At 44.9% G+C, this 21,451-nt stretch overlaps 1 protein-coding gene across 7 annotated transcripts in view; it reads left to right on the forward strand.

The window, feature by feature from the left end:
- Positions 1–21,451, forward strand: part of SYNE2 (spectrin repeat containing nuclear envelope protein 2) — a 573,116-nt gene that overhangs the window by 513,778 nt on the left and 37,887 nt on the right. For 6 of the 7 annotated variants that reach the window (XM_068254236.1, XM_068254238.1, XM_068254240.1 and 3 more), the window contains 8 exons: positions 2,746–2,896; positions 3,017–3,199; positions 5,604–5,741; positions 6,794–6,988; positions 12,090–12,363; positions 14,636–14,704; positions 17,290–17,426; positions 17,514–17,634. In XM_068254236.1, coding sequence (XP_068110337.1) covers positions 2,746–2,896; positions 3,017–3,199; positions 5,604–5,741; positions 6,794–6,988; positions 12,090–12,363; positions 14,636–14,704; positions 17,290–17,426; positions 17,514–17,634 — 1,268 coding nt within the window. The remainder of the gene's footprint in view (positions 1–2,745; positions 2,897–3,016; positions 3,200–5,603; positions 5,742–6,793; positions 6,989–12,089; positions 12,364–14,635; positions 14,705–17,289; positions 17,427–17,513; positions 17,635–21,451) is intronic. The other variant, XM_068254237.1, reaches the window with a different exon arrangement.

Consider the following 21,451-nt stretch of genomic DNA (forward strand, 5'->3'; position numbering starts at 1 on the left):
TCTGGGGCCCGCTCACTGTGCGCGGGGAGAGCGCTGCTCTGGACCCCCCAGCAAGGTGCTCAACTGGCCGCAGCGTCTGATAGATGCTGCGCCAGTTCATTCCCTGCAGCCCCGCTCCAGCAGCCTGCATAGTCTCCGGCAGGCAGAGCAGGGCTACGGCAAAATGGCTGCCGAAGAAGCCCTGCACTGGAGACTATTTGTGTCTCCAGTACAGGGCTTCGGCAGCCATCTTGCCGTAGCCCTGCACAGTGCCTGTCAGCGCGGGAGATGTGCTGCAGTGCACAGGAGGATCATCGCTGGAGGAGCTGCGCACCAGAGGCCAGGACAGACTCCTGACAGGTAAGTGAATTGTTTTTTTACAGGGGCATTTTTTTTCTGGTGTCTGCTGCCCACATTACGATATTCTGGTGACTGCTTCCCACATTACGATTTTCTGGTGACTGACTGCTGCCCACATTAGGATTTTCTGGTGTCTGCTGCCCACATTAGGATTTTCTGGTGACTGCTTCCCACATTACGATTTTCTGGTGTCTGTTGCCCACATTAGGATTTTCTGGTGTCTGCTGCCCACATTACGATTTTCTGGTGAACTCTGCCCACGTTACGATTGTCTGGTGAATGCTGTCCATGTTACAATTTTCTGGTGACTGCTGATCACGTTACGATTTTCTGGTGACTGGTGCCCACATTACGATTTTCTGGTGAACTCTGCCCACATTACGATTTTCTGGCCCACATTACGATTTTCTGGTGAACACTGCCCACGTTACGATTGTCTGGTGAATGTTGTCCACGTTACGATTTTCTGGTGAACTCTGTCCACATTACGATTTTCTGGCCCACATTACGATATTCTGGTGAACGCAGTGCCCACATTACGATTGTCTGGGGAATGCTGTCCACGTTACAATTTTCTGGTGACTGGTGCCCACGTTACAATTTTCTGGTAACTGCTGCCCACATTACGATTTTCTGGTGAACTCTGCCCACATTATGATTTTCTGGCCCACATTACGATTTTCTGGCCCACATTACGATTGTCTGGTAAAATGCTGCCCACTTTACAGTTAATTTACAGTGAAACGCTGCCCCATTACGATTATTTGGCACCTATGGGGGGGCCCCATCCAAATATTCGCAGGGGGGCCCAGTGATTTCTAGTTACGCCCCTGCATGAATCTGTATCTTCAGGAGTCTTGAGTGCCTGATGTCTTCATGAGTCTTGAGTGCCCGGCATCGCTCATTACAGCGAAGGAGCAGGCCCACTATGTACTAATTGTGTTTTACTGGCCGGGACTGAAGACTCCATTCCACTAAATGTGTTCTCTGCAGCCAAGTGCAGGGGACACCCTTCCTTTAAAACCTCCTTGCTTTAGGCACGGGCATCACACCGACTCGGGGCCCTATTGCAACAGAAAGCCAGGACTCCATTTTTTAAAAAAAAAATTGGATCTTGCAAGGGGACTAAACAGAATTTTATCAGGAGGCTGGCAAACGTGGTCTATGGAATAATATGCACGTACAGGTAGTCCCCGACTTCCGAACGACCCACCAATACGAACGGCATGGATTCTGTGTTTCCATGGGAACAAGTCAAAAACTGTTTTTTTCAAATTAGACTTGTAGTTTTTGAGAATCGATTTTTTAAAAATGAAGAGAAAATATGGCTTTTAAACTTGTAAAATACAATACAATAATACAATAACATTTGTAAAGTGCTTTTCTCCCATAAGCAGGTGCAGAGGGCAGAGCTGACACAGAGGGGGACACTGGAGACACAGAGGAGGGACAGGGGACAGAGATGGCACAATGTTCCGACTTAAGAACAGATTCAAGTTAAGAACAAACCTACAGTCCTTATCTCGTTCGTTAACCGGGGACTACCTGTACCATATTAGCTTTTGGAATTTTACATTGCGCCACTACAAAAAGCTTTGTGTGCACCCCTATCTCCTTGTTTTCCTAGCACTGACATTACACTGCTCTTACTACAGCAGTACACTAGTAGATTAGCTTATTTACTGACCAGAGCTCTCCCCATATTCTTTCCACAGCAGCACAGCAGTCTGTACAGAGTTCCTTCTTCTCAGGAGAGTTGGAGTTGGTATATGAGCTTCTTGTCTTGTTTTGTCAGTATACACTATTGTTGGTGTACTATCGTTAATGTAGGGTTAAGTGAACCAGAGGTCAGAAGGTACACAGAACCGATACTTAGCCGGGGCTTCCTCCAGCCCCATAAACACGTGTGAGTTCCTCGCCGTCCTCCAGAGGTCAGCCGTTCAGCTACAATCAGCCCCGGTAATTGCTTCAGTTGGCTCCAGTCTGGGTCTTCTGTGCATGCGCGGTCCTCCTGTGCATGCGCAGAAGACACAGACTGACATGACTGAAGCAATTACCGGGGCTGATCGCAGCTGAACGGCAGACCGAGGGAGGACAGCGAGGGACTTGCACATGTTTTTGGGGCTGAAGGAAGCCCTAGGTAAGGTAAGTATTGGTTCTGTGTACTTTTTGATCTCTGGTTTCCTTTAGTTTGACTGTGTTAACAGGGCAGTGGGGTACACAAACCATTTTGTAGTTGTGGTGAGAAACGAGACCTATTTCTCATGTTTGCATACCGATTTTGATTGTTTTGTGATATAATATTTGACATATTTGCACTATTCATCAGTAAGTTTCTTATTAAGGTTTCTTAGAAAGATTCAGTAGGTTCACTACATAAATTCAGATTTTGTTTTCTCTCCGCAGGATTGAGGAGACCTGGCGATTGTGGCAGAAGTTCCTGGAGGATTACTCCAAGTTTGATGATTGGCTTAAAGAAGCTGAAGCAATGGCAGCTTCCCCAGACTCCTCAGATGTGTTGTACACAAGAGCCAAAGAAGAACAAAAGAAGTTTGAGGTTAGTGTCAAATGCTGTTTATAAAGGCCAGTGTGAGTCCAGCATCCCAGCTTATCCATCTTCTGGTTTAGCTGATGCTTGTAGAACTTTACATGAACCAGATCTCAAATGTTGTTCCAGGCTTTCCAAAGGCAGATCCACGAGCGTCTCACCCATCTGGAGCTGATAAACAAGCAGTATCGGAGGCTGGCCCGGGAGAACCGCACGGATGCTGCCAGCCGGTTGAAGCAGATGGTCCATGAGGGAAACCAGAGGTGGGACCAGCTCCAGAGAAGAGTGGCCGCCATCCTCAGGAGGTTGAAGGTGAGACAGAGATGTGATGTCCAAGTGACCCAAACTGGAGCAAATTAATAGTGTCAATACCGTTTACTTGAGGCTGTGTTATGAAAACCACAGCTTTATTAGGAATTTTTCTACAACACCAATTTTTTTTTTTTTTTTGAAGCTGAGGGTGGTGGGGGTGGGGGTGGGGGTGGGGGGGTTGTTATGGAATTTAGGTTACTATGTCACTACGGCACCTGCTTCAGAAAACTTTGCAGTTTTATTTCAAATATTAAACTTTTTTAACTCCAGTGTTCATACTTCAGTACTCTAATGCTGTCCATAAACATCATTTTTTTCCCAGTCAAATTGCTGGAAATTAACTTTGATATGATTGACAGTTTGTTAACTTGAAGGACCACGATCGTGAAAAATTGTAAAAAAAAGAAAAAAAAGAAAAAGTACATTTCTCCCAGAGTAAAATGTCATATACAATACTTTTCTCCTATGTTGCTGTCTCTTACAGTAGGTAGTAGAAATCTGATAGAACTGAGTCCAGATTTTGGACTAGTCCTCATGGGGATTCTAGGGGTTTTCTTTATTTTCAAATGGATCTTAGGGATTGGCAGTTGCACAGTCCAACTGCCAGAATAGTGTGCAAACAGTTAGGAGGGGTGGCCTTCATCTTTGTTTAGATCCTTTCTAGGGAGTGCTTTTGTAAAGAGTAAATTAAATACTGATCATGCCCCATGAAGAGATGGATGAGACAAAAACCTGTGAGATCCCTCAGATTTCTCTTAACTACTGTAAGTGACAGCAACATAGGAGAAAAGTAACATCTCTCATCCTCACTCTGGAAGAAACACACCACTTATTTGTATGTGTTTATGTGTATTTTACATTTTTTTTTAATTTTTCGCAGTAGCGGTCCTTTAAGCACCCTGGCATTACAATTATTGCGGCCGTGGGTGGCTTTTTTTTAAAAAAAGGTTATTTTTTATTGTAGCTAGCACTAGGCTAGCTACACTCTCCCCCCAAGTCCCCTGGCACTGTGTCCCCCCTCCGCTCGCCACCGGAGATATTTACCTGGCCGAGATCCCGCGATGGCCGAGACTTCCGCCATAGCTTCAGGCATTGCTATGGCAATGATCAGACATGACGTCTGATGTCATCGACGTCCTGACATCATGTGCAGTTCCGATCGCCGCCATAGCGACCCCTGGAGGCTATGGAGAGGCTGCGCCGGCGCAGGCTCCAGGTGGGGGGGGTAAGCAAAAACAGCGGCGATCAGGGGGATCAGAGTGGGCCGACGGTGATCGGAGGGCTGATGTAGGTAGCCAGGTGCTAGCTACACACCATTCATAAATTTGGTGCAGAAAGACCCTCCAGGGGCTAAGCAATCCGCCGCGGCGGTAATGGACGAACTGAGCTCGTCATTACTGCCAAGGTGGTTAAAGCGGGATTGCCACCATGAAAATCAAATTTCAACAGCAACTGCTCTGAGTGTAATAAAGATGCTAATCCTGCATTCAAAACTTTCAAAACTTTTTCTGCTGTTATTGTTTGGAGTTCTCACATACCTTAGGAGCACTGGCCCTTTAATTGCCATTGGCTGGCAAAACTGTTGCATGCTGGGGGTCTTTTTATCTATAATATATTCCTCATCTTCCCTTTATTTCCCCCTCCCTCTAATGGAATAAGACCATGTACTTCCTAGTATAGACCACAGTGGGAGTGTCTGAAGACTCTGAAAGGAGGGTGGGTAATAAATACACAATTAGCAAGAGGAGAAAAAAGAGTGATGGAGAAAATTATGTCAGGAGGTAACCAAGATGGAAACGGTCTAGAATAGGATTCTCTGTTTTTCCTTTATAAAATTCACAGGAATCAATGTGGACAGTGCAATACATCTGTTATGTAAGTAGAACTAGTATTTATATACTTGTATAGGTGTTTTTATTTCTAGGTTAACATGAGTGTCACTTGTTGTTTAAAGAAAACCAGAGGCTTTGTACACACTGAAGAAGAGGAGGGCCTCTGGATCTTCTAGAGGCTTCAGACGACCTCTTTGAGTCCACCGTTGCTGCCCCGGACTCTCCGGCAGTTTGCCGCTGTGCTCCTCTTTATACTCGAGCCCGGTCGTACTGTGCACCTGCGTGAGTACGGCGGTGCCTGCACAATAGCATGGAGCCGCTCGCAGGTGAGCATCTTCGGCTTGCAGGTACAGTAAGCTCATACACGGCGGGGAGCATGGCCCTGGGAACATATCAGACAAGCTCTATCGGATATGTTCCAGGATTCCGTGTGCAGCAGCGGTGGGGTTGCGGAGGACATGCAAAGCCTCTGGACTGTCCATAGCCTTCCCTCTACCTAGGTAGTAGCTAACCTTTTTGGCACTTAATACAATTTGTGTTAATTTTCTCCATTTCTTCTTTGCTTTGTCCAGCACTTTACTAGCCAAAGAGAAGACTTTGAGGCAAGCAGAGACAGTATCCTGGTGTGGCTGACGGAGATGGACCTGCAGCTCACCAATGTGGAGCATTTCTCAGAGAGTGACATTGAAGACAAGATGAAGCAGCTGAAAGTATGTATCTGTCTCATACATTCTCATGTTATCATGTCCGGCTGTCATTTGTGGTCATAGGATAGGTGTTCTTCTAAGTGTACTAAATTATCGCTAGATTAGTAATGTTAGTATAAGTTACTAACTGCTCCCCAAAGATTTCTAGAAACCCATATATGCCTATCAGCACCCCGCCCCCTTTTAGTTTCGAACCCTAATCTTTCCCCAATGCTTAAAGTGTACCAGAGCTGGATTACATTAAACGTTTTATACATACCTGGGGCTTCCTCCAGCCCCATACGTCCGATTGCTTGCACGCCGCCATCCTCCGTCTTCTGCAGCACCAGTATCGGGTCCCCGCACTTCCGTCAGTCTGAACCAGTCTACGCAGGAGAAGTGCGCCCTCTACGTATCTTTCCAGCGTCTGCTGGAAAAACACGCAAAGAGCGCACTTCTCTTACATCAGACTGGCACCAATTGACGGAAGTGCGGGGCCCCGACACTGGTGCTGCAGAAGACTGAAGGACGGCAGAGTGGGAGCGATCGGAGGGCATGGGGCTGGAGGAAGCCCCAGGTATGTATAAAAAGTTTAATGTAATCCGAGTCTGAGTCCCTTTTAACATTAAGCTGTACAACTTATCCTACACCTACTCTACCTCCACCCCTAACAACAAATGCTAAACATTTCTTTTTGCCATGAATATTAGTCCTATTGCTGCCCATTGTACCATTTTTAAATTGATGTGGTTAGCACAGATACAGTATGGTTTAGTTTAGTGTCACTCTCTTGTACGAACACCCAGAATAACAGATTGCCCAGCAAGCTCATGGTGAACCAGAACTCATTGGAGTGTGTAAGGGGCTACAATGGACCAAAAAGCCCTCTTACTAAAATACTATGCAAAGTAGAAGTTTGCCTTCTTAACAACTAAGGGATTATTTGCATATTCCGCAGTGATGCATTGTGGGAGATATCATATGCTCTCTCCAACCTGAATAGTCGCAAATGCCATCTTATTTAAGAAGGCAAATTTCTGTTTTGCGCTAACACAACTCTTGTATATGTCTTGAAGGAATTCAAGCAAGAAATCACATTACACACAAACAAGATCGACCAGCTGATAGTGTTTGGGGAGCAGCTGATCCAGAAGAGTGAGGCGATGGATGCCGTGGTCATCGAGGACGAGCTGGAAGAGATCCACAGATACTGTCAGGAGGTGTTTGGACGAGTGTATAGATTCCATGAAAGGCTGACATCAAAGGATTTGGTAAGTGATGATTTTATGAGACTGATAACCTCAATAAATGGAGCTACTAATATGGGCGCCGGCGACATGTCAGTAAAAGGGGCACTGAATAGTATTCATTGCGGCTGTTGCGGTGTCAAGTGGGTAATTTGGTTTCCAGTGGTACCTGTTATATATCGGAATTAGGTGGCACAGATCTAGGCGGTTGGTGAGGGTTAGTGTGAGATAGTTTTGCAATGGTAAAACACTGGTAAAAATGACCCAAATTCTACTATTGTATTACCCATTTCTCAATAGCGGCTTTCCCCAGCACCCGAGTTACCATGACCCGAGTTACCATGGTACCTTTTGTAGATGTATACCAATGAGACTCAGGCTCGTTTTACACTGGATTTGTGTGATGTGCTTGCACTGCAGATATGAGGCTTCATATGACCCTACGCCATGGTGCGACATCAGGGTAATATGCATAGGCCCACCTTCCGACTAGTGACGTACTTCCTGCTGGGCAGGAAGTACGTCACTGGGATCCCCGTTGGTCCGCGCCTGTGGTGCCTATTGACTTGCATAGTCCATGCGGTAACACGCTGCAAACTTTCCATCAGACTAACAAGCTGTCAGTTGACATTGGGGTTCACCTGAACAAATTGGGAAAAGTTACTCAATTGTTTTAGGTGACTGAATTTACAAGTGTGTATGGTAGGCCTGAACAATTTAAGGAAAAAATTGATTTGAGCGATTTCTGTCTGAAATTTCGATTCACGATTTCCTTCAAATCAAGCTTTGTTCCCCCTCTTTGCCTGTTTGTTCCCTCTCTGTCCCCCTGTCTCTCTTTGTGCCCCATTTGCCTCTTTATGCCACCTCTGGGTCTTCCTCTTGCCCCCTTTGTGTCTCTGTGCCTGCTCTGTTTCTCTATGTCTCTCTCTGTGCCCGCTCTGTCTCTGTGCCCTCTCTGTGCCTCCTCTGTCCCCCCAAGCTGCATCAGTTCTGGACATAGCTTCAAGCATGAGTCCAGCGACGCCAATCTATCCACTTCGCCTCCTGCAGGCTCTAATGCACGGAATAATTCCTGTATGTCATGTGACATACAGGAACCCTTTAGTTTTGCCAAGCACAAGAGCCGGCAGACGGTGATAGAGGACGGACAGAGTTTCGACTCGGAAGGTATGTCCAATGCTGCTGGCCGCACGCGCCTGGACATTGGTGAAGTTTGAAGCCCATTCTTCAAACTTCTCCCATGTGGGAATGATGTGATTTGCGATAATTGCAGCTTTTACGATCCGAAATTGTGATCTTGGTGATCGCGATTTCGGTTTAAATTTGATTTTTCTTTCAGGTCTAGTGTATGGACCATTAGTCTCACAGCTTTTTGAATGGCATATAAAGCCAATAAAGTGCATATAGACAAAGCAGCTTATCTCTACCTGGAAGGTGGGCTTCTGTGCTTTCTTGCAGCTCATTCAAATGCGTCTTCTCTCTCACTTGTGCATTGCTGCTGCTCCTCCTCCCCCCTCAACAGCTGAGCTCTTGAAATACTTGCAAATTGGAAAAGCAAAAAATACAGAACTGTAACTACTTCTCTGCTGGATAACAAAGTCCAGCACATCTATTGTTTACATTATATACGAGATACTGTTGGAGGATTTTAGTTTTTCACCGTAAATGAGCTCTGTGCTAAGTAAGGACAAACCTTTTGTGGTTGTCTCTGGGAACAATGAGTCAATGATCAGTGTACAAATATTTTGCTGAACTCTTTGCAGCATGCCACTTTCTGCAATGTGGAGAAAGGAAGGTGGAGGAAAGGCCGGAGGCACCAGCAGCTACAGCAGTGTCCCACCAACTGTTATTTAGTTTAGCAGATTGCTGAGAGAACAGGGCAGACTGTGATACTGTACATATGCTAGCTACCTGAAACAATCACAAACAATCATTTCAGGTGACAGGAAGTTAATTATGTGTACTTTGCTTTAGGATTGACTTATTAGTTTGACTACCCTCCCAACTTTTTGAGATCAGAAAGCCACACCCCATGACACACCCCTTAACACACACCTCTGACCATGCCTCTGACACACCCCTTATCACACATACTATAAAGATTTCATACGAAAAATGTTGTTTTATAATTTAAACCACTCTGGTCATTTCTATCCTGGTTCATTTTCCTTCATATTAACATTTGAAAATAAGAAATATATTTAATGGATGGGAATTAAACACATTTTTAAGTAGAAAAAAACAAATATATTTTCATAGATCTATACATCTGTTTTGAAAGCAGGTCAAATGGGGGAAGACCGAGGGACTGGGGTCCCAAAGAGGGACTTTACTTTCAAAAGAGGGACATTTTGGGAGCAATACAACCCGATAGAAAGAGTGGTAGTTTAGGCTTCCCACAAACACACAAGGACGCTCTGACAGTACTATCCTACTACTTTTAGGCTAATTTCACACCAGGACGTTGCGTTAGAGGGGGCGTTAAGGTCGCATAACGTCCCCCTAACGGAACGCCTGGTGGTGCTAGATCTGGACGTCAGAGTGAGCCGCGTTGTGCAGCTCACTCTGGCGTCAGTGATGCCGTGATGCGCACTCTTGTGCGCATGCGGCATCACGTGGTCCCGCCGGCCAATCGCCGCACAGAGCGGCTGCTCCAGGAAGTAAACACTGCACGTCATAACGTGCAGTGCATATTAATTAGCCATGTGCCTGGCCGCTCTCCGCTCCTCCCCAACATTTCTGAGCATGTGCAAGCAGTCTAACGCGGCTCAGCCGCGTCCAAAGTACTGCATGCAGTACGTTGTCTTGTGACGCAGCGTTACAATGTAACGCAACGTCCGCACTGTGAACAGCCCCATTGATTTTTCATTACTGTGCGGTGGGCTGCGTTACAGGCTGCTCTAACGTGCGCCTGTAACGTCCCACTGTGAAACCAGCCTTAGAGTATTTAGTCTACCAGCAGCCCTGCAAGCAGCACTGGAGAGTGTTACATGTACTGTAGATACCATCACTATCTCATCAGGGTACATGGCAATTGGTCAAGATTTTCTATTCCTAACCTTTTTTTATTGCCACCAGCTACACTTGTCAAACCGTGAGGAGAGGTGGTCTCTAGGTCATCATACAGTATTTTCTTTTGTCATCTGGGCAGCACGGTGGTGTAGTGGTTAGCGATTTCGCCTTGTAGTGCTGAGTCCTAGGTTCAAATCCCAGCCAGGTCAACATCTGCAAGGATTTTGTATATTCTCCCCATGTCTGCGTGGCTTCCCCTAAAATTGGCTCTAGACTACGATGCATACACTACATGATACATACATAGACACATGACTCTGGTTACTTAGATTGTGAGTCCTTCTGAGGAACAGTTAAGTGACAAGGCATATTATTACTAAATAATAATAATAATCTGTTTTGTTCTGTTGATACCTTAAAGGGAACCTGCAGTGAGAGGTATATGGAGGCTGACATATTTGTTTCCTTTTAAACAATATCAGTTGCCTTGCAGCCCTGCTGGTCTATTTGGCTGCAGTAGTATCTGAATCACACACCTGGAACAAGAACGCAGCTAATCTTGTCAGATCTGACAATAATGTCAAACGCCTGATTTGCTGCATGCTTGTTCAGGGTCAATAGCTAAAAGTATTAAAAACAGAGGGTCAGGAGGACAGCCAGGCAGCTGGTATTGCTTAAAGAGAACCTGTACTGAGTAAAATTATTTAAAATAAACACATGAGGTAACTTCAAATGAACATTACATAGTTACCTTGCCATCAGTTCCTCTCAGAAGCTCACCATTTTCTTCTGACATTAATCCCTTCCAGTTCTGACAACATTTTGTCAGAACTGAAATATATCAGTTGCTGTCAGTTATGTCAGTTGTTGTCAGTTACAGCTGAGAGGAGAACTGATGTGTCCATGTTTCCCTATGGCTCAAGTGGGCGATGTTACAGTTTGATAGTGTGCTGACCAGAAAGCTGTTATGGGGTAATGGCCATTTTCAAAATGGTGGACGGAGAATTCAATTGATCACAGGGGACAAACAGGACGCAGGAGAGGAAAAATAGATTGAGGAGTAGACTACACAGGAGGTAAGTATGACTTGTGTATGTTTATTTTGACTTTTAATTTTCAGTTTAGGTCTTCTTTAAAAGGAAATAAATATGGCAGCCTCCATATAACTCTTACTTCAGACTCACTTTAAACCCGAGATGAGAGGGATATGGAGGGATATTAAATAATGCACATTCAATAACAGTCAGCAAGGGTCTAGAGAATTCAAATGTTGCAGACCAGCATCACATAGCATTGCATTGTGCAGAATATTTACACATACAAGGTGTGTCACACCATCACCGACCATGACGATAAAGGCTTAGCAGACAGAAACAACCCACATTATAATGTTGTAACTTATCGCAATATGGAATCAGTCAAAGGTCACTCTCTGCAAGTTCCAAGATAAAGGTCTTGTTGTAACCTCCAGATCCCAGGCATAAGCCAGACAGTAACCGTTTCCAATTGGACATGAAACACCAACACATATGCTAAGTGAAGACCACTGTTTTTTTTCCTCGGTTAAATGCAAAGAAGTAGATAAAACGAGAACTTACATAGGAAGGAAACAGGCTGCACCTTTATCTATCTCCACCTTCTGGGTTCTTACACAGGCGTACTTGTGATTCCAGGGTAGCCATTGCTTGGGCCCCATATGTAAGGTCTCGTTTTATCTACTTGTTTGCTTTAAACATAGGAGGAAATAAATAGCAGTCTGCACTTAGCATATGTGCTTGTGTTGTATGTCCAATTGGAAATTGTTAGTCGCAGAACGCTCCCAGAGCTAATGGCCTCATGGGGACTGGAGGAAGACCTAGGTAAGTATAATACCTGAGATGTATTTAATCTCTGGTTTCCTTTAAGCCATAGACCCTAACAAGGTTAGCTGCATGCTTGTTTCAGGTGTGTGATTTAGACCCTACTGACCAGAAAATCAGTAGGACTCTCAGGCAACTGGTATAGTTTATAAGGAAATAAATATGGCAGCTTCCATAGGTCTCACACCTAGTGTTCTTTTTAAAAGATGAAACTAAACTTGGGCACTCTTATTTTTTTTCATTTCTCTATAAAGAGCTTTGATGAAGAAAGAGAAGCTTCGGAAAATGATACAGATGGTGAAGATTCTCGAGAGATGCAGAATTCCTCCTGGCATTCCGCCTTACCTGAAGTAGAAGCCTCCCACCAGTCCTTCTTGATGCCCCCGCCTCCACCACACGAGCGGTCAGGCCGGGAGACACCAGTCAGTGTAGATTCTATCCCTCTGGAGTGGGACCCAACCGTTGACGTTGGTGGATCTTCCATGCACGAGAATGAAGAGGAGGGCGCCTATTACAATCCTTTGGCAGGTAAGTCCATCTCGCTTATTCTTCAAAAAAAGAATTAAGCCAATACGTTTTTTTTTTTTTTTACAGCTGTGGATAAAGTAGGCAAAGCTCAGAACTTTTGTTAGGTTTTTACTACTGTTTGCTCTTCCATTGAGAAGCGTTTCACTCACTTCTGTGTGTGTGACAGTTGGCGCCTTCTCACACTGTAAATTTGACTTTCAAAAACTTTCAGTTGTCACCAGAACAGGAATTGGGGATTCCAACTGGGACACAAGTTCCACACACAGCAGACAGCATGAAATGTCCACTTCCATTGGAGGTCTTTCTAGTACTGTCTGGGGAAGGAAGGAATCGTCCCAATGTGTATCTTCCCAATGTGTTTCATTAGAAACCTGACAAATTACATTTGATTTGTTGATAACTCCATGGAATGCAGTCATATCTTGGACATTTGATTATATTTGGTGCTACCCAGCCATAGCTTCAGGAGCAGTCTACATACATCTGGTGTGATTACTCACGTGTTATATAATCAATCACAAAAACCTTACAATTAAAGCCTGGCTGTTGGAATACTGTAACCATTTATGTTTTCCTTATATTCTATAAGGGTAAGTTCACAGTGGGACGTTAAAGTCACGCGTTAAAACAGCATTTAACGCAGAATAACTCACTGCAATGAAAAATCAATGCCCTGTTCACAGTGCACACGTTGCATTGGTGTCTAACGTTGCACGTTAAGTAAAAGTACTGCATGCAGTGCGTTATACACGTTATTAGCTGCGTTGGACTGTTTGCACATGCTCAGTAACGACTTGGAAGCATACTTTTCATTGCCTGTATTTTTTACTGTATCTGCTGTATGTGACGGTAACGCTGCGTTGCCACTTTTTGGGCGCGTTGCGTTGTAAGCTTGCTGTGCGACTTTAACGTGGCATCATAATGCAACATCCCACTGTGAATCTAGCCTCCGGGTTTTTTATTATTATTAGACAAATACCTTAATGTTGGGTCTCTGTGAGATCGTTGTGTGTCTGCTGACAGCCAGGCTCCCTCCTGCACTGTCCTTGGTTGTTTGGCTGCTCACGTTACATGACCACTATTAAAAAAATATATATAGAAATATAATATAATCTGCCTAGTAACAGCTTAGTCATGACTGCTGACAACTTCCTGTAACCACGGATCTAATGCCAATTTTCGGGCTAATAACGCGAAAATTCACATTGCCTATATACAAAGCATTGTAAGTGAATCGTACGCGATGTCTGAAAAAATTATGCAGGACCTCAGATTTTTTTCACGCGTACGAACACCTACGAAAATTTGCATTGCATGGAAACAGCCCCATTCACTACCATTAGTTGCAAAACCAATGCAAATTTTCTGAGAGAAAAATCTGACACACAACGCACAAGTGGAAACCAGGCCTTAAATATTCCATTCCTGGCCAAAAATACCAGGCCCTGCATGGTGGATTCAAAAAAGGTAGTCTACATTACCTCCCCCAATTGGATCAGGCTGGTTGGGCTAACGGGCGCTTAGTCAGTGATTTGGTGCACAGCACACCCAGTAGTAAACAGACAATCGACTATTAGGTGCCAATCGTCTTATTAGGATAGATAACGTAAACCTTATTGCCAATCAGCTTCTAATAAGTGATTGGCTCCTTTATATTCAGTCATTTGGGCGATGGGGCTTCCTGAAAGTCATTTGGGGGGGGGGGGGGAGTTAGAGTTTATGCACTAGTGGGGGGAGGCAGGAAAGGTTAAGCATTAGGAAAGGAAATTAGTGTTAGGCACTGGTGGGAGAATAGGGGTCAGGAAGTCTGTAGTAAAATATTGGTATTATCACTGGACTGGTGCCCTAGAGAAGCAGCGGGGGTTCAATCTGTACTTTTACCCAATAACCCCTCTAGTGAAATACAATGTTCATCCTAGTCATAGACCTAGACCATGCTCTACTAGAATTTCTTCCTGGTGCAACTCAGGACGTTCCCACATCTGTGCGCTTTTCCCAGGATCCAGGTCTATACACATTGCCATAGTGATGTCAACACTGTACTTCATGTGCGGTCGACTAACACCTTATTTGAATCCGCTATAGGATGTGGCCTGGCTTGTAGTAATTTTCCTCAAACTTTTTGAAATCTTTTCTCAAGACTGTTACCTCAGAATTGTCATGAAAGTCATGTTCTCTTATAATTGTTGTTTTTGTAAACATGATTACTTTTTCCAGTTTTGCCTGATGTGTTTTCCTATGAGGGAAAAAAAATTACATTGTTTTCTTTCAGATGTAGAAATTCCTGAAAATCCTGAGGCCTATGTCATAATGACATCCAAAACTGTCCAAGCGTCTTCTGGTAGGCCCGTGCCCAATGCATGTGTCTCAATCTGGCACCATTGCTGTGATGCACGCTTACTCCTCCCTCATTCCCCCATCATTCGCGCAGTTACCTCTTTTTTTTTGCTTTTGTGTGAGCATCATACTTCCCAAACCACATCCCAGGGAGTCCACGGTGACCCAAACAAGTCTGTTATGGCCAACAGAACATTGAGCAGCATCTGGGATGTATGGCCATGTTCTTGGGATCTATGGATCGTGTACCAGTGGAATCAGTTTATTTTGTAAATTTTTATTTTTCCTCTTTTTGCCTCTGCCTTGCTAAGAGATTTGTACTTGTTGCACATCAATGACTATACACAATGTTTTTTATAACACTGTGTATTTTTGTCTTGTTGATTCAGCCATTCTGCATTATTAAAGTTTTTTTTGTTTTTTTTACTTCACTTGTTTGAAATGAAATCACAAGGATGTGAAAAGTAACTCCACCTTTCTGCACCCTAACTTATCACTTGGTAACCAAAGTCCCAAATGAGAAATACTAAATGTTGTAAAAAGTATTTGTTAGAGCAGACCTATATTTTATCAGGACAGGGTTATTGTTATAATGGCTATAAGTCCTGAGATTACACAAATAAAGTAAAAATATTTCTCGGTCAAGCCCATGCTGAGGTCATGTGACTAGCGTTGGCACTGGTATGATCTTTAGCAGTATCAAATCAAAGATAGCTTTATTGGCATGACCAGGATTCATACATGTATTGCCAAAGCAAGGGGAAAAGGGATGTTGAGAGGCTGGACTGGACAATGAGTGACTTGCAGGGGCGTAACAATAGCCCCTGCGACCACTGCAACTGCTGGGGGGCCCAGGGGCTGTCGGGGCCCACTCCTCCCTCTCCTTACCCACATGCAGCGTAGCACAGGTAGTGGAGTAATGTTTACCTGCCCAGCGCTCTGGGTCTCCTCTATGCATCACAGCAGCACACTTTCTGCTTCCATTCACTGGCTCCTGATCACATGACTTAATGCGAGTCACATGATCAGGAGCTGGCAAATGACAGCTGAGAGTATGCGGTGGTGATGTATAGGGGAGATCAGCAGCACTGGAGTAGGTAAAAATTACTCTGGTCCCAGTGGTATTCTGTATGCGTGTCTGGACAAGGAGGAGGGGGGGGGGGGGGATCAGATTCCAGGGGGTCCTCATGGGCTGTTGTTACGCCCCTAGTGGCTTTGTATAAGCAGTGTAATGTCTGTCTATAAAGGTACCTTCTCCATTAAAGTGGACCTGAACGCTTGCACAGGACACAAGGAAAACGTAACAGAAATGCACTGTATGTATTTAGAGAGTTTAGCCTGTGTAATTCCCCCTTATTTGTGTCTGGGAGATCAAATTACAACTAGCGATTAGACACATGAGCATAAAGAATAAAAAAAAAAAAATAATGCAAAACTTTCAGCTTTTTGAGTTGTTGATACAGAAAGATCTTTAGAAGGTTTTTATTTCCATTATAGGTCTGCCTATGCATGTTTTGTTCCTTTTTACCTGGGTTAGACTCCGTGGTTTTAGCGAGTAGCACAATTGTTTTCCTCGTTCTTTGGCACAGTTGAGATGTTTGATTTTATCTCTGTATAAGTCAGCTGACGTCCCTAAAATCACGTTTCAAGTACCGAGTCAAAAGCCCTTTTTTCCACCACTTCCAAAGCTGTAGGCCACCATCTTCGCAGAGAAGTGCAGTCCATGCCCCTCCCTCTTTCAGCATAAACCTGCTGATGCAGAGCAAATCAGCAGCTCTGTTCACAGATCCTGCTATTAACTCTTTTAGCTCTTATGATTCAGTTCCCATGGACGCATTTTGAAAAGCAAATCTGTGGCTTCAAAACCATATTCTGGCACACAAGTTTACCAAACGGCCACAATAAACTGCATGGCTGCCGGCAGAGTCCCCCATGGCAGTTAATAAGGTGTGTACTCTAAACCAGGACTGTGGAGTCAGTACAAAAATCATCCAACACCAACTACGACTCCTTAGTTTATGAAACCTCCAACTCCAGGTACCCCAAATTGACTCTACATCCTTGCAGGGCTACGGAGTGGGTACAAAAATAATTCTCAGTTTTTGAATCCACCGACTCTGACTCCAGGTACCTAAATTGCTCCGACTCCACAGCCCTGCTCTATACAGGGAATACTGTGCTCATAAAGAGCTTATGTAGGTCTAATGGAACAAAACAGATGATTAATACTATTTAGAGTTTACTGTTTCACACTCTCTTATCTTATACATTTTACCAGAAAGGTGGAGTTACACTTAAATTGCTTTATTTTTGTATGTGGTTTGCATGGGCATTTGGAAACATTTTTATCTTGCTTAGCCATTCATTATCCGCACTACCGATCTAACCAGTCACATCAGCTTGACTCTCTTTTAAAACATCACATAACCTTGATTCTGGTGCTCTTCACTTGCCGTATCCATGCCTTTCCCGCCCATGCTGCTGCTGGTAAGTCTTTGAGATGCTGGTGCCTGTAAGAGGAACGATAAGCTTTGCTCAGCGGCACCAATTCCCAGAATCCTCCATGCTAACGGCATTGTCTCTTTACAGGCCAGTCGAACTTGGAGACTTCATCTTGGCACTCTCCAGACAAGCGTATGGCAGCCATCAAGCCAGAGTATAATCACAGTGAGCTTGTGATGGGGCTGATGTCTGCAGGAAGCAAGGACTCCTTAGAAAGGACTTCAGTAAGTGCCATATTGCTTAACTACTGATACTGTAGGTGGGAACGTTGTACAGTGCAAATATTGATGTATGACAATCTGTATTTATAGCAAGGGCAGATGTTCATCTCTAGTCCCTCCAGAGAGAAAGATGAGAGGACATCAAGTGCTGCTAATGAACAGCCTGAGGACAAGGGGCTTCAAGGCCTATACAGCCCAGAAACACATTCAGGTACAGTAATATGGTGGTACTTGTTATCTGCATCAGTTTATTATAGTAGTCAAATGTAATGTGGCCATACACCTATAGATTGCCACCAGATCGACCATCAGGTAGATCCCGCTCTGATCGAATCTGTTGGCTGCCCACACACTAGGCTCCTCCTAATGGGCGTAGCAATCACCCCTGCAACAGGCTCAGAGGCTTTAAGGGCCCCTCCACCTCTCTCTCCCCAACTGCAAGTGCAGCCAATTAGCAAAGAAACCTCCCCATTCATTCACTAAAACCATGTGCAAGGGCGTGTGTAATTTTTCTTTCCTGCCTCCAGAGGCTGCTTCACAACAGAACACTGTCTGTTACCATTCACATGCTCCTGATCACGTGACCCGCATGGGGTTTGGGGATAAAGGGGGGCCCTATGTTATAATTTCTGCAGGGGGCCCTATTAAGTCTAGTTACGCCCTTGCTACTCCACTCTGTGTCTTTTTTCCTTGTCTTGTGACAAAAGCTGAAGTGCAAACACTAGAGGTCTTGCCGCATACACACTGGACCTCTAGTGTTTGGACTCCAGCTTTTGTCACATGACGAAGAGAAGACACAGGGACGAGGAGCCCTGATGAATGGAGTAAAACCACTAGACATTTTTTCAGTTTATAAGGAGTTACATCCCACTTTATAGAGAAACTCCAACCAAGAATTGAACTTTATCCCAATCAGTAGCTGATACCCCCTTTTACATGAGAAATATATTGCTTTTCACAAACAGACCATCCGAGGGCGCTGTATGACTGATTTTGTGTTGAAATCCCTCCCACAAGAAGCCCTGAGTACCGCGGTACTTTTGGCAGTTTGTTGCAATGTAACAAGGTTCACAGACAGGAAATAGCTGTTTACAGCTGTCTCTAACAGCCAAAACAGCTAGCAGCAGCTACATAACCTGCCCACAGTAACAATGTCACCATGTAATAAATGTCAGAATGTAAATCGGGGAGAGGAAAGATTTTACAATGGCCAAACACTGACTAAATCGTTTGTACATAATTATTGTAAAAATGAAGCACTTTTTTTTTTATTACATTATTTTCACTGGAGTTCCTCTTTAAATTAGCACCTTTTCTCAAGGTTTGAGATAAATAAGTCTGTAACTTCGCTTTCAATGTAGCTTTCTACACTCCAGACCAATTTAGTATTCATTTGTTGAGCTATTCTAATATTTATTTGTATATAGAAAACTCCCGTGAAAGTCTTATTTTTAAGCATCCCCAACCACCCGTCTAACATTACGTAACAAACTTATCAACATGACCTGACCGCTTTGCTTAACCTCCCCGGCGTTCTATTGAGATCGCCAGGGAGGCTGCGGGAGGGTTTTTTTTTAATAAAAAAAAAACTATTTCATGCAGCCAACTGAAAGTTGGCTGCATGAAAGCCCACTAGAGGGCGCTCCGGAGGCGTTCTTCCGATCGCCTCCGGCGCCCAGAATAAACAAGGAAGGCCGCAATGAGCGGCCTTCCTTGTTTTGCTTAGATCGTCGCCATAGCGACGAGCGGAGTGACGTCATAGACGTCAGCTGACGTCAGCCGCCTCCGATCCAGCCCTTAGCGCTTGCCGGAACTTTTTGTTCCGGCTACGCTGGGCTCAGGCGGCTGGGGGGACCCTCTTTCGCCGCTGCTCGCGGCGGATCGCCGCAGAGCGGCGGCGATCAGGCAGCACACGCGGCTGGCAAAGTGCCGGCTGCGTGTGCTGCTTTTTATTTGAAGAAAATCGGCCCAGCAGGGCCTGAGCGGCAGCCTCCGGCGGTGATGGACGAGCTGAGCTCGTCCATACCGCTCAGGAGGCGAAAATAAACTGATGAGAAAAACAATTGTATCTATCCTCCTTGTCCTAAAAATGACTTTTTTTTAAGATATCCCACAGTTTTATATTTAAATCAAGTTTTTAAGTTTTTACTGTTTCATTGTCTCTGCTCAATAACACATTCATTGAAGTAAAGTATGCCTGAGCTCAAATCTATGAAATAGTGACCCTTTTTATCTCTTTCCTGCTCCAGGAAGCCATTTACTGACAGGAAAGTATTTTATGGCTGTAATTATCAGTGAGGGTTAGGCTATACTCTAACCCAGTCCGACCTGGTCCCAACCCAGATATAAACTGTCCCTTGCATACCTGATGTTTAACTCTTTCAGGCAGAGAAAGAAAAAAAGGAACACAGCCTAGTTATTTGTGTGCTTGGTATTATACATACACATCTATCTCATTATGTCACATGTCACCTTGATTGTCCTTAACAAGTTGTATGATGCATCCATAGTAAATTAAATATTATAATTACCGTAATGTTATATTTCACACTTACTATGGTTTTGTTCTGCATTTTAGTACTTTATAGTCTGATCTAGGCTTTCTTGACATAACTTTTTGTAGAAAACAAATTTTTTTTGTCAGAATAAATGAATAAAAAGGCATCCGTGTCTCTCGTAGTGCCCACCCAGATGGTAGATGCCGGGGTAAGAAGCGTAACTCATCACGCCTTTTCCCAAACAGACAGCGGTCGTTACTGCATTCTGATCCAGGGCTGTGAAGTTAAAGAGGAACTCCAGCCTAAACAAACATACTGTCATTAACCACTTGCCGACCGCCCACAGCCCATGGGCGGCGGCAAAGTGGATGCCTTAAGGACCGCAATACGCCTTAGGGCGTTGCGTCCTTTTCCTATGCCGGGGGAGCGATCGCGTCATTGATGACGCGCGCTTCCCCCGGCAACTGGCTCCGCCCACCCGCCGTAACATCCCGCCGGCCATACGGAAGCGCCGGCGGGATGTTAACCCCGCGATCGCCGCTACAAAGTGTATAATACACTTTGTAATGTATACAAAGTGTATTATACAGGCTGCCTCCTGCCCTGGTGGTCCCAGTGTCCGAGGGACCACCAGGGCAGGCTGCAGCCACCCTAGTCTGCACCCAAACACACTGATCTGCCCCCCCCGCCCACTGATCGCCCACAGCACCCCTCAGACCCCCCCCCCCCCTGCCCACCCCCCAGACCCCTGTTTGCACCCAATCACCCCCCTAATAACCCATCAATCACTCCCTGTCACTATCTGTCAACGCTATTTTTTTTTTATCCTGCCCCCTCCTGATCACCCCCCCACCCCTCAGATTCTCCCCAGGACCCCCCCCAGACCCCCCCCCCTCCCCGTTGTGTACTGTATGCATCTATCCCCCCTGATAACCTGTCAATCACCCATCAATCACCCCCTGTCACTGCCACCCAACAATCGGCCCCTAACCTGCCCCTTGCGGGCAATCTGATCACCCACCCACACCAATAGATCGCCCGCAGATCCGATATCAGATCACCTTCCAAATCCATTGTTTACATCTATTCTCTCCTCTAAACACCCACTAATTACCCATCAATCACCCATCAATCACCCCCTATCACCACCTGTCACTTTTACCTATCAGATCAGACCCTAATCTGCCCCTTGCGGGCACCCAATCACCCGCCAACACGCTCAGATTGCCCTCTGACCCCCCCTTATCAATTCGCCAGTGCATTAATTACATCTGTTCTTCCCTGTAATAACCCACTGATCACCTGTCAATCACCTATCACCCATCAATCACCCCCTGTCACTGCCACCCATCAATCAGCCCCTAACCTGCCCCTTGCGGGCAATCTAATCACTCACCCACACCAATAGATCGCCCGCAGATCCGACATCAGATCACCTCCTAAATCCATTGTTTAGTGGGTGTTTAGAGGAGAGAATAGATGTAAACAATGGATTTAGGAGGTGATCTGATGTCGGATCTGCGGGCGATC

The sequence above is a fragment of the Hyperolius riggenbachi genome, chromosome 9, assembly GCF_040937935.1.
Source record: "Hyperolius riggenbachi isolate aHypRig1 chromosome 9, aHypRig1.pri, whole genome shotgun sequence".
NCBI lineage: Eukaryota > Metazoa > Chordata > Amphibia > Anura > Hyperoliidae > Hyperolius > Hyperolius riggenbachi.